This window comes from Dama dama, chromosome 33, assembly GCF_033118175.1.
Source record: "Dama dama isolate Ldn47 chromosome 33, ASM3311817v1, whole genome shotgun sequence".
Taxonomy (NCBI): domain Eukaryota; kingdom Metazoa; phylum Chordata; class Mammalia; order Artiodactyla; family Cervidae; genus Dama; species Dama dama.
The window spans coordinates 34,049,856-34,070,313 of record NC_083713.1 but is presented as its reverse complement, the minus strand read 5'-3'; the positions used below and the strand labels follow the sequence as shown (position 1 = coordinate 34,070,313).

At 38.6% G+C, this 20,458-nt stretch overlaps 1 protein-coding gene across 5 annotated transcripts in view; it reads right to left on the bottom strand.

Moving 5' to 3' along the window:
* Positions 1 to 4,567: 4,567 nt before the first annotated feature.
* Positions 4,568 to 20,458, bottom strand: part of SLC38A11 (solute carrier family 38 member 11) — a 63,127-nt gene continuing 47,236 nt past the window's right edge. For 3 of the 5 annotated variants that reach the window (XM_061135494.1, XM_061135492.1, XM_061135495.1), the window contains one exon: positions 10,532 to 12,528. In XM_061135494.1, the coding sequence (XP_060991477.1) occupies positions 12,235 to 12,528 (294 nt within the window). In that variant the 3' untranslated portion in view covers positions 10,532 to 12,234. Of the gene's footprint in view, positions 12,529 to 20,458 lie in introns of all 5 variants that reach the window. The other 2 variants (XM_061135491.1, XM_061135490.1) reach the window with 1 other exon arrangement.

Genomic DNA, 20,458 nt, shown 5'->3' with positions numbered 1-20,458 from the left:
TCCCCTACAGGTGGGAATAAAAGTTTAAACTTCTAATCATGCCTTTTTGTATGCTAATGAGAGAACAGGCCACCCGTCCTCTCATTAGCATACAAAAGGACACTGCTCTTTCTAGTGATTCCAAGGGTCTTAAAAGCTCTGGTATAAGGAATCTGTGTCGAAGACCGATTGACTATTAGGACAAAAGATGCTCTGAGCACCCTGTTGTTTAGGAAATTGCAAGGGCTTTAGGAGCTCTGTGTCAGGAACTGGAGTAGAGACTAAATATATATTTCTTATTATGTCACAATACCATTATCTCAATTTTGGAAAAAATATACACAGAAAAATAGCTATATGGTAGTAAGCCAAAATATTAACAGTGTGGTGATCTTTGTTTTCCATTTGTGCTGTTATTCCATTTTAAGGGGCTTCCCAGGTGAAGAACCTGACTGCCAATGTGGGGGACTTAGGAGAGTTTGATCCCTGGGTCAGGAAGATCTCCTGGCATAGGAAATGGCAACCTGCTCCAGTATTCTTGCCTGGGAAATCCCATGGACAGAGGAGCCTGACAAGCTACAGTCTACGGGGCCACAAAGAGTTGGACATGACTGAATGCACACATGTACACACACACGTTTCATTTTAATTTACAATTTGTACTTTATAATTTTACAATAAAAATAAAGAACATGAGTAAATTGTAGCTAATTCAAAGCTGGAAGATTGGTGTGAAGAGTTATCTACAGATCTTCCTCTACTATATGCCTGGGCTTAAGTCCTAATAAATCCATCATAAGTTGAAAATGGTATATGCTGAAATGCATTCAATACACCACTGAACATCATAGCTGAGCCTAGCCTACATTCAATGTACTCAGAACACTTACATTAGCCTATAGTTGGGCAAAATCATCTAACACAAAGCCTATTTTATAATAAAGAGTTGAATATCTCATGTAATTTATTGAATACTGCACTGCAAGTGAATAACAGCATGCTCATATGACTACAGAAAACTTGCAAATGTGTCTGTATTTACCCTCCTGGTGGCATGGCTGACTTGGAGCTGCTGCCACGCCCAGCATCACCAGAGAGGAAAGCAACGCATGTGGCTAGCTTGAGAAAAGATCACAATTCACAACTCAAATTACAGTTTCTACTGAATCCGTATCACTTTTGCCTAATCATAAAGGCAAGAAATTATAAATCAGAACCAGTCCATCTGTACTCTTACATGCAAGAACAACTTTTACAAATACTATTGAAAAAAATCTTAAAAATACATATATTTGGCTATGTAAAATAAAAACTTCACCAGATAAAATAATCGATAACACAATTAAAAGATAAATAACAAATATTTTTAAGTTAATACATTATTCATAAAGGCATGATATCATTAATTCATCAAGATAAAAGCCAGTGGGAGAAAATAAGTACATGTAATACAGTACATGGGTTTCCCAAGTGGCTCAGTGGAAAAGAATCTGCCTGCAATGCAGAAGATATGAGTTTGATCCCTGGGTTGGGAAGATCCCCTGGAGAAGGAAATGGCAACCCACTCTAGTACTCTTGCCAGAAAAATCCCATGGACAGGAGCCTGCCAGGCTACCGCCCATGGAGTTGCAAAAGAGTCAGATATGATTGAGTGATTGAGCACTAGCAATACAGTATATAGTGATTCAAATTATCAACACATTTAGGGAAAACTCTCACAGAAACCTAGGATATTATGATTTCTTCACTTTACAGGTGAGGGAAACGGTTTAAAAGATTAGATCCCTTGCTTGCGAGAATAAGGACAAGGTTGAGACTCGTTCTTCTGATTTTGGACTCAGATCTCAAGCCCTGTCACATGGTGGCTGAGGAAGCCCAGTCTCCCTCACCTAGACAGGACTTTCTGTGGCTCGCCCTCATAGTCAAGGGTTCTTGACATTAGAATGAGGAATACTCTCCCTTCTCTGGATACCAAACGCTCACAAAACTTAAATTGTATGACTTAGCTTGTGCTCACTTCTTCTTACCCCCCAACATTTATTTATTTACTTCTTTTTGGTTGCCCTGAGTCTTCCTTGCTGCGCTCAGGTTTTCTCTCGTTGTGGCAGGCAGGGGCTATTCTTCATTGCGGTGTGCGGGTTTCTCACTGCAGTGGTGTCTCTTGTTGCTGAGCACAGGATGTAGGTGCACTGGCTCAACAGCTGCAGCCCTCGGGCTCAGTACTTGTGGCACATGGGCTTAGTTGCCCCTCGGCATGTGGGATCTTCTTGGACCAGGGATTGAACCTGTGTCCCCTGCATTGGCAGGTCTACTATCCATGCTTAGTTCTTGTTATAGTTCTAAATAGAGAACTATAGTTCTTGCTTAGTTCTAAATAGAGCATGCGTGTGTACTCACTCAGTCGTGTCCAATTCTTTGCCACCCCACGGACTGTGGCCCACCAGGCTCCTCTTTCCATGGGATTTTCCAGTCAAGCATATTGGAGTGCGTTGCCATCTCCTACTCTAGGGGATCTTCTTGGCTGGTAGTGACCCATGGATGAAAGAGCAGATAAAACCAAGGAGGGTTTTGGAATGCAGGAACTGAAAAACCAGACCCTTATCATCCTTCCCTCCCCCATATTGTAACTATTAATGGATTTTCAGTCCTCCTGAGCAGTATAACCTGTCTCCCCTCCTACCTCATGGGGAGAAGGTATTTGCCTCACTCTTCCCTCCACCCAGGATACCTACCTCAAGCAATCAGCAAATGATCTGCAAGACCCCTATCCCATCCCTTGTACCCTGGGTATAAAAGTGGACTAAGGACCCCTGTTCAACGTCTGTTCTTCCTTGAGCTGGCCTGCTTTTCTAACAGAGTCTCCCACTCTAATAAACTTTATTTCCCTCCCATTCTGTCTCATGTTTGGAAATTCTTTTCCAACCCTCGCAGGGACCGCGGCACAGCCCAGGGATCAAACCTGTGTTTCCTGCATTGGCAGGCAGGTTCTTTACAATTGAGTCATGTGGGAAGCCCAAATAAAGCATACACCTTTCATTAAGTTTTTAATATTAACAAAGTAATTACACGTTCATCTTCATTAAAGTAAAATGTATTTTAAGCTGCTCTTCAGTCTAAAGAGCATATCTTATGACAGTGAATATTTTGCTTAATCACCTACTTACTTAATCTATAAGCAAAGGAAAGAGAATTGTGGTCACTTTCATATATTATTTATTAAGATATCCTCTTTATACTTTTAAATATAAACACTATGCTCAGAGTTTGAATATTCATTGCCAAGATATTTCTGACTCCACACCCACCCCTGCTGTTTGTCTATGACAGATAAAATCATAAACTCAAGGCATGTTTCTATGCTAAAAAGTTTCTCATTTATTCATCTGGGCTCTTTACACACAAACTAGAAATCATGCAATGTTGTGAAGTAATTAGCCTCCAACTAATAAAAATAAATGAAAAAAAAAAAACACTAGAAATCAACAGGAAATCTTGTTTTCTTCATTTGTAGCATTGCTTCTACCACAGTTACAAAAAAAAAAAAACAAAAAAAAACAACCCTGCCATTATGATCCAAAGAAAATATATGGTCAATGTGTTTCAATTTTTGACAATGTTGGAAAAAATCATTTTTTAAATGCATGATTGTTCCAGAAAGAAAAACACAATAGACAGAAATGGACTTAATTGTTATTGCCATAAATCAATGATTTACAGTTGTTTTTCCTCCCTAAATTCCCAGGAATGTGTTATCACACATTCTCATCAGTAACAGAAGCCCTGTATGTGGATGTAATAGACTCTCCAGGAGGTGGTTTCTTATTTAACTAAGATTCCTAGCTGATTCCCGGTAAGCCCCTTCCCAAAGAACAGGGCCACCTGCACATTGGTGCTTTTCAAATTTGAAGGTGAACAACCTGGGGCTCTTGTTTTTATGCAGATTCTGGCTCATTAGATTTGGAGTGGGGCCTTGAAATCTGCATTTCCAAAGAGCTCCCGAGGTGCTGTTGGTCCATGGACTCTACTTTTCAGGCAGGCAGTATAACCACCTCCCAGCTCTTAATCACCAATAGATGCTGCATGTTTGTGAACCCAGTTATGGGTTTGATGCATTTGCCTTTATTTGGTCTGTGATTAGGTTCTGTTTGGCTTTTAGAGAATTTCCTCCAGTCAAAGGGGGGACTTAAATAATTTATGGATCTATTTGACACAATTATTAAAAAATTCTCTTAGTGTTTCCTGCAAATACCTTCCCAGTAAACAGAAAATCAGGTATGATGATAAGAATGAGCACTGGTCTCACAGGCGGGTCAGCAATGGCAACAATAACTCCTGCACAGATGAAATGGTAGAACAAGTGAACTCGTTGAAGGATCCCTCAAGCTCCACGTGAGCTCGTATTCTTCTACGGGACCCAATCCCTAGACATTTGGTGCTTGGTGCTGCTGCTTTATTTTCTCCAGGTTGTTCTCTGTCCCTTTCTTAATCTCTCTCCCCAATCAACTTTCATGGCTCAGTCCTTCCTGTTTTTGATCACTTACTCTGTGCAAGGCAGTATAAACACTGAAAAAATATGAATGACTATAGGTTGTAAGCTGTTTAACATTTATTTAGGAAAAAAAAAAAAGGCATGCAAAAATAAGTGATTAAGGAATTCCATAACAGCTGGGCTTGCTCTAATCTAATTCTGAAAGGCCAGTTTTATCTGGTGTGCAGAGGAAGTAGGCAAAGACACAGCTGTTGTTTGGAGCATAGTACAGGTGTTGAGCTGAGAAACTACACTGGCTGGAGACACACAGGAGGGGCCTGTGGGAACACAGCTTTAAGCCATGTGGGTTCGCTGTGTTGGGAAACCACAGTGGGAGCTGATCAACCTTCTGTTACCCATTTGAATGGAACTGTTCCTGTTTAATGCCATGAACCCAAGTTTTAATTTCATTTTTTCCAAGTTTTAATTTTTGCTTTTTTTGCAAGCAGAAGTCTTCTGGTCCTCTCTTTTTATGGAAAGTGAAGCCACCAGAAGTGCAATTCAGAATATAAATGATGGTGTACATGTTTGTCAGGAAATGGAAAAACGTGAAGGTGCTGACAGCTTCCACCTGAACTCTTCCTAGGAAGAGAATGGAATTTGTGTTGACAAAATACAATGATGAAGTACGGAGTGAAGTGGAATTGGGGTCTCCTCGAGGCTTGGAGGTGCTGGGACCTCACTGAGGAAGTCACAGTGAAATAGGTGCTGGTTAATCTGAAGGAGATGAAAAATGAGTTGAGGAGGAGCTTAGGAGGCGAAGCCTATGTGACTCTTCCTCCTAAGCACTCTAAATTTTCAAAAGGTGCAACAACACCACAATATAAGAATATACACAATGCAATCAAAGCCGACTCTTTAGAAAAGACCCTGATGCTGGGGAAGACTGAAGGCAAAAGGAGAAGGGAGAGTCAAAGAATGAGATGGTTGGATAGCATCACCGACTCAGTGGACATGAATTTGAGCCAACTCCAGGAGATAGGACAGGGAAGCCTGGCAAGCTACAGTCCAAGGGGTTGCAAAGAGTCAGACACGATTTAGCAACTAAACAACAAAAACAAACGATGTGAATAGGTTTTTATGGAAATTGTTGAAGGGACTGTGTTTTGCATCTGGAGTGTCATGGACTTTTACAGGTATGGAGCAAAAGAACACTGGTTTATGGTTTCAGAGAGAATCATAAGAACATAAGCCAGAATAATTTACCAAAATTAAGGAGTAGGCTCCTGAGTGTGGGATGGGGTTTAGGATCAAGTTTAGCCAGTTCACTTGGGGGTGAGGAGTCCTCAGATGGCATGTAGATTATACATTTAAAATCATTCGTTCTGAGAAAAATTGCCACCTGAAGCTAATACTTTAAAATTTCTCAGTCTCTTTAAAATATCTACTTTGAAAGGCCAGAATGTCTTCTAGCATCTCCCACTAGGTTTGTACAATTAACTACCCACTTCTATAAAACCCAAGGGTTTTCTAAGCCCTATTTTTTAAAAATATTTTTATTGTTAACTCCTATCCTGTCTATTCTTGTAGTTTTTTTAAAAACAAATTTAAATTTATTATGAAATGCTTTGAAACACAGAGCACATAAAACCCAAGGTCATATCACTCAACTTCCATGTCTATGTCTTGGACACAGAGAAACAACAGTTAAAAGGGTTAAGGTAACTTAGAAAATTATTTTTAAGACTTTACAAGAATGTAAAGTTGTGTAAGAAATGTCAGAGGCCACCCAAAGGCTGTCATTCTGGGGTACAATAATTTTGCTTTTTTTCTTAGAAGATGTTTTCTCTCAGAACCTAAAGAACTAAAGAACACTACTGTTATGAGAGGGACCTGACTGTAAGAAGCCTGGAGTGGATTTGTTTTTCTGGAACTAGCCCTGTTGTCCTCTGGCAAAACAAAATTAAAAGATAATAAACACACAGCTGCCACTGTGCCTTGGAAATAAAATTTTTCAAAGGCTTTCAAATTTTAAACTGCAAAATCTTTTGTTGCCTCAGGTGTTTTCCTTAAATTGTTGCCTGTGTGTTCCTAAACCACCTCTTTTTTTTTTAGTGTTCTATCAAATTACTAAGCTGTCAGATGAGATTAAACAAGGTGGTAATTGTATGCTTTAAAGTTTTGACTGTTTGTTTCTTTAGGAACAATAATAAATGAAGGAATTGAGGAAAGTTTTTCTTGCAAATTACAAATTTTACTTAAATACCTCTGAATTAGGTAAATTCAAGTTATTCAATGTTTATCCAAGCATCTTGAATGAGTAAGATACATGAGTATATATTGGCAAAAAATATTAAGTATGGTCTTAGGCCCGAGGAGCTTGCAAATAAGTAAGAGACAAGAAAATTTGTATTTAGCAGTCAAAATGAACAAAAAGATATGTGCTAATTGGTATGCACTTGAAGAATTCTTTAAAGAATATTCTAAACAGTTTCTGTGAAGCTTCTGTGCTTAGTGAAGCAAAACAAGAACCTCAATTTAATTACCTAAACCAACTTGTTAGATGAATGACTGCATCACATTAACTTGGTACTTCACTGAATGACAATCATTATAGTCGGAAAAGTGCAATTAAAATAATATGTATGGCTGTAAGTACAATCAACAATTTTCCCTTTTTATACTATCAATCTCACGTCTAATACTTAGGTGTTTACTACTTTTAAGACACCATGTTATGGACTATGAAGAATAAAGAGACTTTAAAACACACTTTTGGTCTGGTTGACTGGACATGGTTTCTTCATATAACATTACTGCAAGACAAAGAATCCCAAAGGAGGTAGAATTACCTTGCAGCTAGAGTTGTCAGGGATGGCAGGGGGAGAAGACTGGAGGACTAATAGAATGTGATGAGGATGGGAAAGAAGGGCTTGGATATTTCAGATGAGGAAATGGCAAGAATTCAAGAGCAATGGCAATAGCAGCAGAAAGCAATTTTGGTATAAAGCAATGCTTTAGTTAGGCCAGAAAAAAGAGTTCCTTCCTGCTGTCATGGAAGATGAGGCCAGAACAACAGGTTGAGGCCATGTTATAAAACCTTTGAATACAGGCTTCAGAGTTGTACCTTATCCTGTAAGTAGAAGAGTTTATCATGGAAAGCTTTTGAACAAGCATTTGGTGTTATTAAAGCATTCATTTAGTGAAATGATTTGGAGTGATGCACAAATAATCTTGAAGGGAGGAGAGCCTGGAAGCAGAATGCTCAGGTAAGAGGCCTGAGTCTGGGTGTGAGTTGGTAAGAACCAGAATCAGGTAGGTGTTAGGAATGAAGGACAGGCTAAATCTCTATATGCCTTTTTAAAAAAATGAAACATTTAGCATAGCACTATAAAGGAACAATATAGTAAAAAATTCCAAAATTAAATGTATTGATCATTTTCAATGAGCAGACTTTAGTGGAATGATCCTTTAAAGATAGCTACATGCATTCTTTATCTGCATGATGTTATTATGAGTACAGCCCAGTTTTATTCATGTTCCAATAAGATTTTTTTTTTCCAAGTAAGACATTTGGTTTAGTCCTAGGAAAACTTGGTGTATTTTTGAGGAAACCGTATATTTTCTTCCTTCTCATAATAAGAGCTATGGCGCTCACACATTCTTCCCTGAATGCCTGTAGGTTCCAAACCAGGCCTTCAGCTTAACACAGCAGCTGTGTTGTCTTTAGACTGTAATCTGTTTCCTTCTTTGTTCGCTCCCCTCCCTTCCCTTGTCATTGCTCTTCACTAATCTTCCTGTCTGGGTCCTCCTCTCCCCTCCTTGAGTTTCTCCAAATGAGTTTTCAAAGAGACAAAGGAAAAGTACAGTTACTCTGCCAAGACCTCTCTCTCCTGTCTCCACTCCCAGTTCCCTTCTGAACTCCAGCCTGGCATTTCTACACACTGCTGTCTTCTGCTCAGCCTCTGAACCAATGGCCCCATCTGCCATCTCTCTTTTGTCCAACCTCCATCCTTACTCAAATATGGTTTTTGAATGAACAGCAGTCGGATCACCTAGGAACTTTGAACAAATGCAAATTCTCAGGCCTCACCCCAGAACCAGAAACTATTGGTGGGGCCCAGCAACCTGTATTTTAACAAGCCCTCCAATGATCTTGGGCCTCCCCTAGTGGCTCAGATGGTAAAGAATCTGCCTGCAATGCAGGAGACCTGTGTTCCATCCCTGGAATGGGAAAAGCCCCTAGAGAAAGGAATGGCTACCCACTCCAGTATTCTTGCCTGGAGAATTCCATGGACAGAGGAGCCAGGTGGACTACGGTCCATAGGGTTGCAAAGAATCAGACATGACTGAGCAACTAGCACTTTTCTTTTTTTTTTTTCAATGATTCTGACCCGTGTTGACGTTTGTGAACCACGGTTCTAGAGGATGACTGTACTGTTTTCTTTCTCTCCCAGTCTTATGTTCTCCTGCTCATGGTACCTCTCATGCACTCTGCATGTCTACTGTTATCTGGGCAAATCCTTTCTACACTTTTTAGAATAATAACAAATTCTTCAAGGAGCTTATTTGATTGGTGCAGCTAATTATTACCTCCATCAATGTCACTTAAGCATTTATGGGTTCCTCATCTCATGGTCACTTGCTGGTCCATGCTTGAGAATACCCGACAACACCTGGCCCTGTCAGTGGCCAGCTCTACTGAAAAACAGACTAGCACAGCTTCCTGAGAAGATCACAGCAGATAAACCAGAAGGAGGCCTGCTCCTTTCCAATAAATTCATCTTTAATTAAGGTGATGTGTGCTGCGCAGTATGACTACAGAGGAGGACTAGTTGAGATTTTCCTGATTGGATAACCAGGATTTCAGAGTCTTTTTAGGAAAGACAAGAGACAACAATTATTGCTTGATACCACTGTAGCCAGTCAGAGGCAAAGCAATCTCCCTGTTTTAATACTGGAAGTTAGGGTTGATATTAGAGATCCAATTATAAGTGATAGGTACAAAGATCCAATTAGTAAGTTTTACAGATGCCATCCAATCTATATCCTTTAAAGGAAATGTAGTGCTCTATGTGTGCATTAGTGTGTAATGATACTATTCCTTCTCCTCCTTTTTTAAATTAAGAAGAACTTTATAAGGTCAAACAAGCGCAAAACTGGATTAAATATTCAAGTTGTTTTGTTAGGGGTAAGAGGTAGCAGGCGCTGGGAATAAGTTTCAGTGGAAACCTCATTAATTTAAGGCAGAACACAGAAGGGGTGGTTCTCGAAGTTCTGAATGTTGGCAAAATATTAGTAAGTATTCTTGTGAAATAGACGTGTTTCTAACACTTATTCAACCATGATTTGAAAGATGTTGGTAAACTTTGCAGCTAATAACTGGGTCCAAGGTAGTCTTTTTCTACAGTTGATTTGGAAAACACAAAACCAGAACAAATATTTGTTAGGCATTAATGCAGCACTCAGTTCCTATCTGGAACTTTTCACCAGCTTGAGCCAAGGTTAATGTATCTGAAGCAATAGCAAAAGTACAAGATAATAGGAAGGTTACGCATTAAATTACGTTTATCCTTGACGTATTTTTCTTTGTACACCCTTGGAAATCTCATCTCCTATGACTTTATCTAATAACTATGTAGGTCAGTGTTTCTCAGCCCTGAGTAATGTAGGGATGAACTGCTGCAAAATTTTCTCACATTCTCTCAGTTAGGAATGAAAGCATTTTTATTAGTATTTTTTAGCACTAGTATTAGTATTTTTATTAGTATTTCACCAAAACATGTTTCAATATAAGAATGAATATAAATCACCTAACTTTATGATTCTTAACCAACTACAAAAACCAACTGTATAAATGAAATACAGAAAAGCTATATAGCCAAAATAATTTGTATTAATTTAGCGGCATGGATGATGTTTTATTGGAGTAAAGACTACCACTCAAAGCCTGAGCATGGCCCTGCTGGCTAAGAGGCAGTTTTCTTTGCTTTCAATAGGCCTTTCTTATTATAAGTCACATGAGAACTCAGCTTTCACCACTTCTGTATTCAAACTGCTGTGAAACTATTCATTATATACTTCTTGTGGGTTTTTTTTTTTTTTGGCTGTGATTTGTACAAACACATCAGGTGTGTATTAACTGTGTCATATTTTCTCACTATTCGACAACAATTAATATAATACTATAGACTGTCAACTTGATAACTTGACTGAAATATAAATGAAAAGGTGAGAAATGAAATCATGGGTGATACATGACTTAAGCTAGCCATCCAAATGGGCCCAAATTTTCTTGTTTTTTTAAAAGATTGTCATGGGTATGAAAACATGAAATATTCACTGAGATATGAAAAACTTCTCATTCAAAACTGAGGCCAGCTGTGACAAACACAGATCCCTACCCCCCACCCACCCACAAGGAAGCATTGGTGACCCAGCCGTCAGCCAACCACTGCCAGGTCTCAGTTCCTTCAGGGTCTGCTCAGCTGCAAAGAGCTGCCCATGTGCAAGACTGATGGAGGTAGGGGTGTTCAAACTTGGCTATTTCGTTTGAATTGAGACAACTCTGATGGGCCATATATGCTCCAGATTCCTTGTGGACCTGGCTGAGGTTCTGTCAGCCTGTACTACAGGTCCATTTAGCCCACCTGATCTTGCTTTCCCCCTCTCTTCCATTAGTTATATGTGTTAGTCACTCAGTCATGCCCGACTCTTTGGGACCCCTATGGACTGCAGCCCACCAGGCTTCTCTGTCCATGGAATGCTCCAGGCAAGAATACTGAAGTGGGTTGCCATTTCCTTCTCCAGGGAATCTTTCTGACTCAGGGATAGAATCTGAGTCTCCTGCATTGCAGGCAAATTCTTCACTGTCGGAGCCACCATGGAAGCTGAATACCCCACATGGCACACTCCATCTTTCTGTCTCCTTCTGGAGAATCTAGCCAACAAGAGCATCCAAGAGTCTCTCCAAGGACCCCCAGAGTAATGAGAATACCTCTTGAGTAGCCCTGATTCTTCTCTTGAGGTTCTAGTCTGAAAATTCAGCTTCCTACTTGCTCTTCACATTCAACAGCTCCAAAGCTGCTGCAGAACTGATCCCTTGAGCTTGTGCCTCAGAAGAACTTGTGGTTTTTCCTCATTTTATACTTTATTTTATGGCACTACCATTATATTCTCACAGGATCAAAACTTGCGAGGTAATTTGATTCCTCACACACCTTGCTCTGTACGCCCATTCTATGAGTTATGCTTCCTAACATGGGCAGGACTTTACTCATTACGCCAAGGAGTCACTTCCCTCTCAACAATGGATGCTAATGACAATGGAGAGCTTCACTTAGTTCCTGGGAAATCTAGTCTCTTTAACAGTCTTGAGTTTTCCTTAGACTTTAAAAAACAAAAAAGCCCTCTATGTTTTTCTTAAAGGAGACACACAAACTTTAAACCCACAATCATCTACTCATTTTAGAGCACAATATATTGGTTTAAAAAGAGAAAAGTGCTTTGAGAGGATGGCAGCAAATGTCAAAGGCCTCACTTTTCCTTCTGCCTTTAAGATTTGTGCAGTACAGTCATTAAAACATTTATATTTTCTCCAGTTTAAGATAAAATACATTCAACTTTCTTTTCCTTTTTATCTTTTACATTGGAGTAAAGAGTAAAGAAACCAAATTCTCATAAATGCCAAAGTAATAATTTTATAATATGGAGATTAAAACCTGTGTGAATGTTACTATGCAATTTAGAAGTCTATAAAAATGCATATTTTTTTTAAAGGAGGCAACTCACTGAAAGATACTGACGTTTAAAATGGAAAGTTGTGTTGTCAGTTGAAAATGAGAAGCTGAAATGTTTGTGAGGGAGGAATTGTCTGGGGAGCAGTAGAACATTTCCTGCCCGTGGCTGCAGTCTTGAGGACTGGTGACGGCCATGACGAATCCAACAGCCATCACCACAGCACCCATGGGGAGCACAACACAGGACATAATCTTATCCGAGTGTGTCCTCGGTTCTTCAGACAGTTTCAGATAACATGCCGATGGAATGATAAAAATTAAGGGAGCTGCACAGAGCACGCCCTGCAGATCGAAAACAAGAAAGAAGATGATGTTACTGAGTGGAGCCTTTCTGGGACAGTTTGGAAAAAAACACCTAGAAAATCTATCTGTCATTGTGCATGTTACAAGTTTGACAGCTTCAGTTAAATCAAAGAAAGGAAAGAAAAATAATTCCAAGAAAGACTTTCCTTTGCTGACAGTACATTTACAGATGAGAAAAGTAAAATAATATAATGGTATATCAGGCTTAAGAAATAATAATCAGAAAATAATATAAAAAATAAAGCAGATGGTATGGCTGATTCCTGGCAAACTCTTAAACGTTCCCTCATTTTCAGTCACATCATATTTCCTTATACTCTTCATCTCAAATTGCTGTGTACCTACTCTGCCATTTAAAACTGAGGGGTCTATTTGTCAACTGTGTACAGATGGGGAATATTCGGAGGTGTACGTAGGGCATGCGTCTTATCTCTCCTCTTTTCGTGACCTTGTAAGAAAGTAGGTGCCTGTCTGTATGAGAAGGGAAAACTGTACCCCTCAGGGTACTTAGCATGAAATAGCATTTCTAAATCCTCTTTCAAGTAAAACTACTCACATTAATTATCCTAGAAAATTGACAGCAGAACTAAATAGCTATGACTCATCCTCTCGCCCCCACATTAGTTTATGGATAAGTCCAACCTGAGGGGGAATGTCAGATTGAAAATTACAGGGAATATTGCTATCTATTATAAAAAAGACCACAAGTTACTGACTTCAAAGGAAAGAGACTTTCCATTTGTGGAGGCCAAATCTGTAAGGAATTCTGCAAATGAAATCATGTTAAAATTAAATGCATTTTAGGTAATATATTTTTCTGATTATGTTAAAATTATTTATATATTAAATAAAATAAACATATTATTAAAATATATTAAATATAATCATATGACAAATGGTACTTTCCTAAGTCATAAAACACCAGCTTTTTTTTTTTAAACAGGCACTCAGTAAATATGGTAAGGTTAAGAATGAAAAAGAAGTATTCCACAAAATATATATTTTCCAAACTTGAAAAGTTATTATGGAAATTTGTAAATATACAGAAAAGTAGAAAGAATCATATAACAAAACCCTAAACACCTACGGTTTGAAAGCTTTTTGACATTATTTTGGTAAAGTAACCCCAGGGGAAAATCATAGAAAACTGATTTTGAAATTGGATGATGTAAAAGAACAGATTATACCTTAAAATATTTTTAAAAGAAAGATTTTTTTCAGTATCATCATTTACTGAATTTACTTTGCGTTATAATAAGTGCTACTCTCATACCAAAAATATACATCATATGATTTCAAAAATACAAGTTTTTAACAAAAACAGCAAGTCAGGAGAAATATCAGTTAAGAGGAACACATGAAGTCAGACTAGCCAGGTAGCAGCTAAAAATTTGGGAAAGAATAGGAGGAACCACACTTCATGGAAAATATTTCTATAGTCACAGGCATAAGAATGAGAAAATACTAAGAGGTGTCATTTTCTAATTTGAAATATATGAACAACATAATTTTGCTATTCATAGTCCCTGAAGACAGACGAATACCTACAAAAGTACACAGCATATAAAGGAGTAATTTTCATATGGCTAGAGTTAAATGAATTGTGTATTTCTTAGGCTCCATTATGACATTTGAAACTGATGTTTTTTGAATTACAAAAAATACTTAATCCATGCTTATAATAATTATCCTTTGATTTCTATGAAATAATTTTTGAAAATAAAAAATACAAACACAGGAGGAGTCCCCTAGTGGCTCAGTAGTAGAGAGTCCACCTGCCAGTGCAGGAGACCCGGGTTCGATCCCTGGCTCCGATAGATCCCCTGAAGAAGGGAATGGCTACCCACTCCAGTGTTCTTGCCTGGAGAATCCCATGGACAGAGGCACCTGGCAGGCTATAGTGTGGGCTCGCAAAAGAGTCAGACACAACTTAGTGACTAAACAACAATATGTTTGTGTATGCATGCATGTGTGATTACGTGCACGTGTCTGTGTGTGTCTATATGTGTGTAGAGAAAGAGTGATGGAAGGCCGTTCATGGGAACACAAGAAGCAACTTCATCAGAACTGTGGAGTGTGAAAGTGCTATCCGGATGGAAACTGCAACCAGCTGCGGCTCAGAAGCTGTCATCAGTCAGCATTTTGGGACTCTTCCAAACCTAACTTGCTGGGCAGCACAAAGCAATGGGTGTTCTGTTTATGTCATAATTCTTAAAGGTTGAGAAAGTAGCAATTAGTGGGAAAACTTTATAGCTGATGTTTGTACTGGAAGAAGTCCAGTTGAGTATCTTGTCTAGATAGCAGTTACTTCCCTAATATTTGAAAGCTCCGTCTTGGTAGAGATTGTTGCTAGGACCCAAGATTGTCAGTAAAAATGATAAAAACATCTGCTCTATTCCCTACAAATTGTATGTATGTGTGTGCTCAGTTGCTCAGTTGTGTCTGACTCCTCACGACCCCATGGACTGTGGACCGCCAGGCTCCTCTGTCCATGGGATTTTCCAAGCAACAATACTGGGCTGGGTTGCCATTTCCTCCTCCAGGGGATCTTCCCAACCCAGGGATCAAACCTACATCTCCTGTGTCTCCTGCATTGGCAGGAAGATTCTTTACCACTGAGCCACCTGGGAAGCCCATTCCCTATAAATTAGCCCAACTAATTTCATCTATCTAATATAGCCTTGTCAGAGGATACACCATTGGCTTAGTAATAATTTTCGAAATTTCCTGACAGCACATAAATGCTATAACTGTTTATCAAGAGACAAGAAAATACATAGCCTATTTATAAAAGGGGAAAGCACTATCCTTTGATAAAAAACACTACTGATGTCAGGGTATTTTGCAGTTTGCAGGTGGGAAATAACAGAGGGTGTTGAATATTTTTACTGACAGTACAGATTGGAAAAGTATTTGAATTCTCCTACCTGAACAGAAACCTCTCACCTGATGCAAGGAGGCTGAAAACTAAAGAAAAGAGTGCTTAAACATCCTTAAAATTTCTATTTTGTAATCAGTCTGGACTCATGAAATGTGTTCCTATGCCTTAAAGAGAAATTCTAGCTCAGAGGTCTTCGGCAGCTTGGACTACAGCCCGCTCAGCCTGTGTGCGCTTGCTGGGTAAGAGGTTTGCTTTCTTCCCTCCACTGTACGCCGCACACTGCTTGTTGGGCTGGTTAGCCTGGCCACAGGCACCAGCTGCTTCATCTTTTCTCTTTGTTCTGCTGCAAGTAGAAACCCAGAGGACCCAATTACTGCAGACGCCTCCTTTCTCTAACAGCAACACTAGTGCCAAGATGTTGGATTCTTATTAACAAGAATGGAACTTACTTCGTTTCTAAAATGAATCCTTTAAAATTGAGGGTGCATTTGCCTTGGAAAATAAGTCATTTTGATCTACTGCCATGAAAACAATAAAATAAAAAGGAAACAGTTCTAAATGGGGTTTTGCTTTTTCTTAAATAACTAATGTAAGCCTGAATAATTTTATTCTATATTATTTTAGTTATACTAAGTAATATCATTTCCTTAACTTTGCAAATTGAAGGTCTGATTCTATCATCACCTGTAAAGATCCTTCTCTATTTAGTGATGATTCACAGGTCACAATAGGAAAATAATTTCTAAGGTACTACCTTATTAACTAAGGTAAAGGCTATTAGCTAAACATTATCAGCTTAGACGAAAAACTTTTAATTTCATTTTTTGGTATTTAACCCTTTACTAAAGTCTATCTATGTATATTCTGAATTACTCTTAACCTCACTTACAGGTAAACTCAATGCATAGATTTTTAACTTAAAAAATGGAAGGAGACATGAATACATTTATTTTGCATGATTTAAAGCCTTATACATGGGAAATCCCTGACTAGCATAATGACTAAAAACATGGGCAACAGGATTTGAAAGCTTGTGTTCACTTTCTACCACTTAAAACTAGTGTGACCTATTTAAGTATCTACTGAAAGATGAATGAATAAAGAAGATATGGTATATGTACACATACACATATATACACTGGAATACTACTCAGTCAAAAAAGAATGAAATTCTGCCATCTCCAGCAACGTGGATGGACCAAGAGAACATTATGATTAGCGAAATAAATCAGACAGACAAATACTATATCATCACTTATAAGTAGAATCTAAAAAATAATACAAACTAGTGAATATAACAAAAAAGAAACAAACTCACAGATATAGAGAACAAACTAATGGCTACAGTGGAGAGGGAGTAAGGTAGGAGGATAGGATAAGGGAAGGAGATAAGAGATATGAACTACTTTGTATAAGATAGATGGGCTACAAGAATGTATTGTATAGCATAGGAAAATATAGCCATTGCTTCATATTAATAATAACTTTAAATGGAGTATAATCTATAAAAATATTGAATCACTAAGTTGTACGCCTGAAAGTAATATAATGTTCTAAATCAACTATGCATGAGCGGGTACTAAGTCGCTTCAGTTGTGTCCAACTCTTTGAGACCCCATGGACTGTAAGCCTCCTGGCTCCTCTGTCCATGGGATTCTCCAGACAAGAACACTGGAGTGGGCTGCCATGCCCTCCTCCAGGGGATCTTCCTGACCCAGGAATCGGACTCGAGTCTCTTCTGTCTCCTGCATTGACAGGTGGGTTCTTTACCACTGGGGCCACCTGAGAAGCCCATATAGATCAACTATACTTCAATTAAAAAAAAACCCAGTGTGGCCTGTTAATGGCGTCAATCGCTCTGTGCCTCAGTATCCTCATATGTGAAATTTATATAGATTAATGATGATAATGTACGCAAAACACTTGACTCAGAGTAAATGCTCCCTACGTGTTAGCTCACACTGTTGTTTGGAGGGGAAACATCACATGCTTTAGCTGCTTCTAAAGTGCTTGTGACCTGCTGCTTGATCTGATGTTGTAAAACATAACAAATACCCACAAAAGACCTGACTGTGACACGCACTTACAAAAAGACTTTCACTGATTAAAAAAATACACACTCAGATGGTCTGGAAGTGAATGAAGATCTCAGATTTCTTAAAACTAGTGTAATTGAGTTCTTAGATCATGACAATTTGGCACTCTTCTTAAATGTCTATATAGCCAGGTTTTTCTTTTTTTAAAAAAAAAAAATCTAAGGATCTAGAATCATGTTTTAAAATTTTAAAAACAGTCCTCAAACTCAGCTCAGATCTTGACTTCATAACAGATTTTCATGAAATATTATTATTTTATTACAACATCAGAATTCTGTCTTAACCACAAAAAATTTAAACATAGGCACAACTGGGAATATTTAATGTGACTCTGTTCAGTTTCTCAGTCATTTCTGACTCTTTGCAACCCCATGGACTGTAGCCCACCATTGTGTGCTTATAATTTTGTCGTGCAAAGTGTCAGGGAGATTTGGAATTAATAGAAAATAATGGTCAAATTTACATAAATATATCATTTCTGAAAAATAAGCCATATGTGTATGCTTGGTTAACTTAAAGGGAACAAAAACTGTTAGGCTATCAAAATAGAGAGTAGTAAGGCAGTTGATAAACATATGTTCTCTCATATCACAATCCTACAATATTCAAACAAACATGAGACCTCAAATGAGACATTTCACAAAACAGGCAATAACAGAGCTGGGAATTGCGCTGGTCATCTCCTCAGCATAATTAAAGGATTACTATTACTGTCAGCCCCAACCATTTTTTGTAACACTTAATTGCTTGATGCCACAACTAGAGAATGGGCTTCCCAGGTGGCTCAGTGGTAAAGAGTCCACCTGCCAATGCAGGAGATGCAGAAGATGTGGGCTCAGTCTCAGGGTTGGGAAGATCCCCTGGAGCAGGAAATGGCAATCCAGTCCAGTATTCTTCACTGGGAAATCCCATGGACAGAGGAGCCTGGTGGGCTATAGCCTGTAGGTCACAAAGAGTCAGATGGGGCTGGTCATGCACACTAAAGAATGCCTTCTGTGTCCAGGAGCATTTGTAGACATAGGCCCTCCACTGTGCTCCTAATGGACAGTGGCCCATGCAGTAATTTGAGTTCTGGGTTCTTAGCACTGTGCTGTATATACTGTGGGAGATGAAGAAGGCAATTAAGTACCATTCTTGTCTCCAAAGAACTTGTACTTTGATAGTAAAGGCAAGCTTACGGACAGCCCAGACCATACATGATATAAGGCAGTACTTAAGTTACGTTTAGGTTGCAGTCATCCATTTACATAGATCGAGGTTGGAACATGAAATGACTTTCAGTGAACCTATTAGCTTTTAGCCTATGCAAAATCAGGAAGTAGGTAAAAGTTACCTTGGATAATTGTCCATGTTTCCTATGAACTTTCTTTCCATTGCTGGTGGAACAGATGTTTCCCTAGTCATCTGAAGGTTGGGGGAGTTGCCTGCTCTCTACTTTCCACATGATCTGATACAGGAAAACTCCCAACAGTGTGTTCCTGACTGAATCTTCCACTACCTTTGTCTGGGATTTCAAATCCAAATGGCACCTGGAAGGAATATTACCTTCACCTCCCCCTTAACTCTCAATGGAGTGAGTAAAAGATAACTTGATATTCTATCTATAAAAGCCCACCCTCCCAGTGGGACATGATTGATCAATGCTAAGTGGTGTGGTTCTGAGTAGAAATTCCAGAAGTTTGGTAGAAGGGGAAGAGGAAGACTCTAAAGCAGTAGAATCACTTCTATTCATGTTTCACCAAATGATCTCATTATCCTACTTCCACAAAGTAGAATCAAGGAGTCAAGGAGTTTTTTTTTTTTTTGGTCACTTTTAAAAATTGAAATACATGTAAAGTAATTAGCCTCCAACTAATAAAAATAAATGGAAAAAAACCTGAAATACAGTTGACATATGATATTATGTGAGTTTCAGTTGCACTAAATAGTGATCTAACATTTACATACATAATGAAATGAACATCAGAACAACTCTAGGAACAATCTGTCCCCATACAAATTATTACAATACTATAGATATTCCTTATGCTGTATATTACATACATGTGACTTATTTATCATATAACTGGAAATTTGTATCTCAGTTTCCTTGACCAATTTCACCCCTGCCCCTCCTCTCTGAAAGTCATATGTTCTCTGTATCTATGAGCCTGTTTCCATTTTGTTCTGTTTAATCTCTTCTAGATTTCACATATTGATATAAGTAAGATAATACAGTATTTGTCTTTCTCTGTGTGACTTATTTCACTTTTGCATAATATCCTCAGTATCCAACCATGATGCTACAAATGGAAAGATTTTATTTTTTATGCCTGAGTAGTGTTTTATTGTATATACCTACCACATATTCTTTATTCCTTCATCTCTTGATGGACACTTAGGTTGCTTCCGTATCTTGGCTGTTGTTGTCAAGAACTTCACAGTACATACACATTTTTCAAATTAGTGTTTTTGTTTCCTTTGGATAAATACCCAGAAGAGGACTTGCTGGGTCCCCAGAAGTCATTCTTGATGCGCCCCTCTATCACCCTGACCTCCCAATTGAATTGGTTACCAAATTCTGTCAATCTTTTCTAAAAAGTGCCTTTTAGGAGTCCACCCACATCCTTTTCTTTTCTTCACTGCCTATATAGTAGCTGAACTTTTAAGTTTCCTTGTGAGATTGTAAGCTCCACGAAAGCACAGATCCTTTCTGATTTCCTCCCATCCTTGTATCTCTGCTTTTGTGGTGTACTGTATCATTGACCCTTGAATAACGTGGGAGCTAGGGGGTTACTGAGCAGTTGGAAGCTCATATATAACATATACATTTCTGCATACTCTGTTTCTCCATATCTGCAGGTCAACCAACTGAGGTTCATGTAGTGCATATTTATCGAAAAGTATCTGTGTAAAAGTAAATTCCATATTTCAAACCCATGTTGTTCAAGAT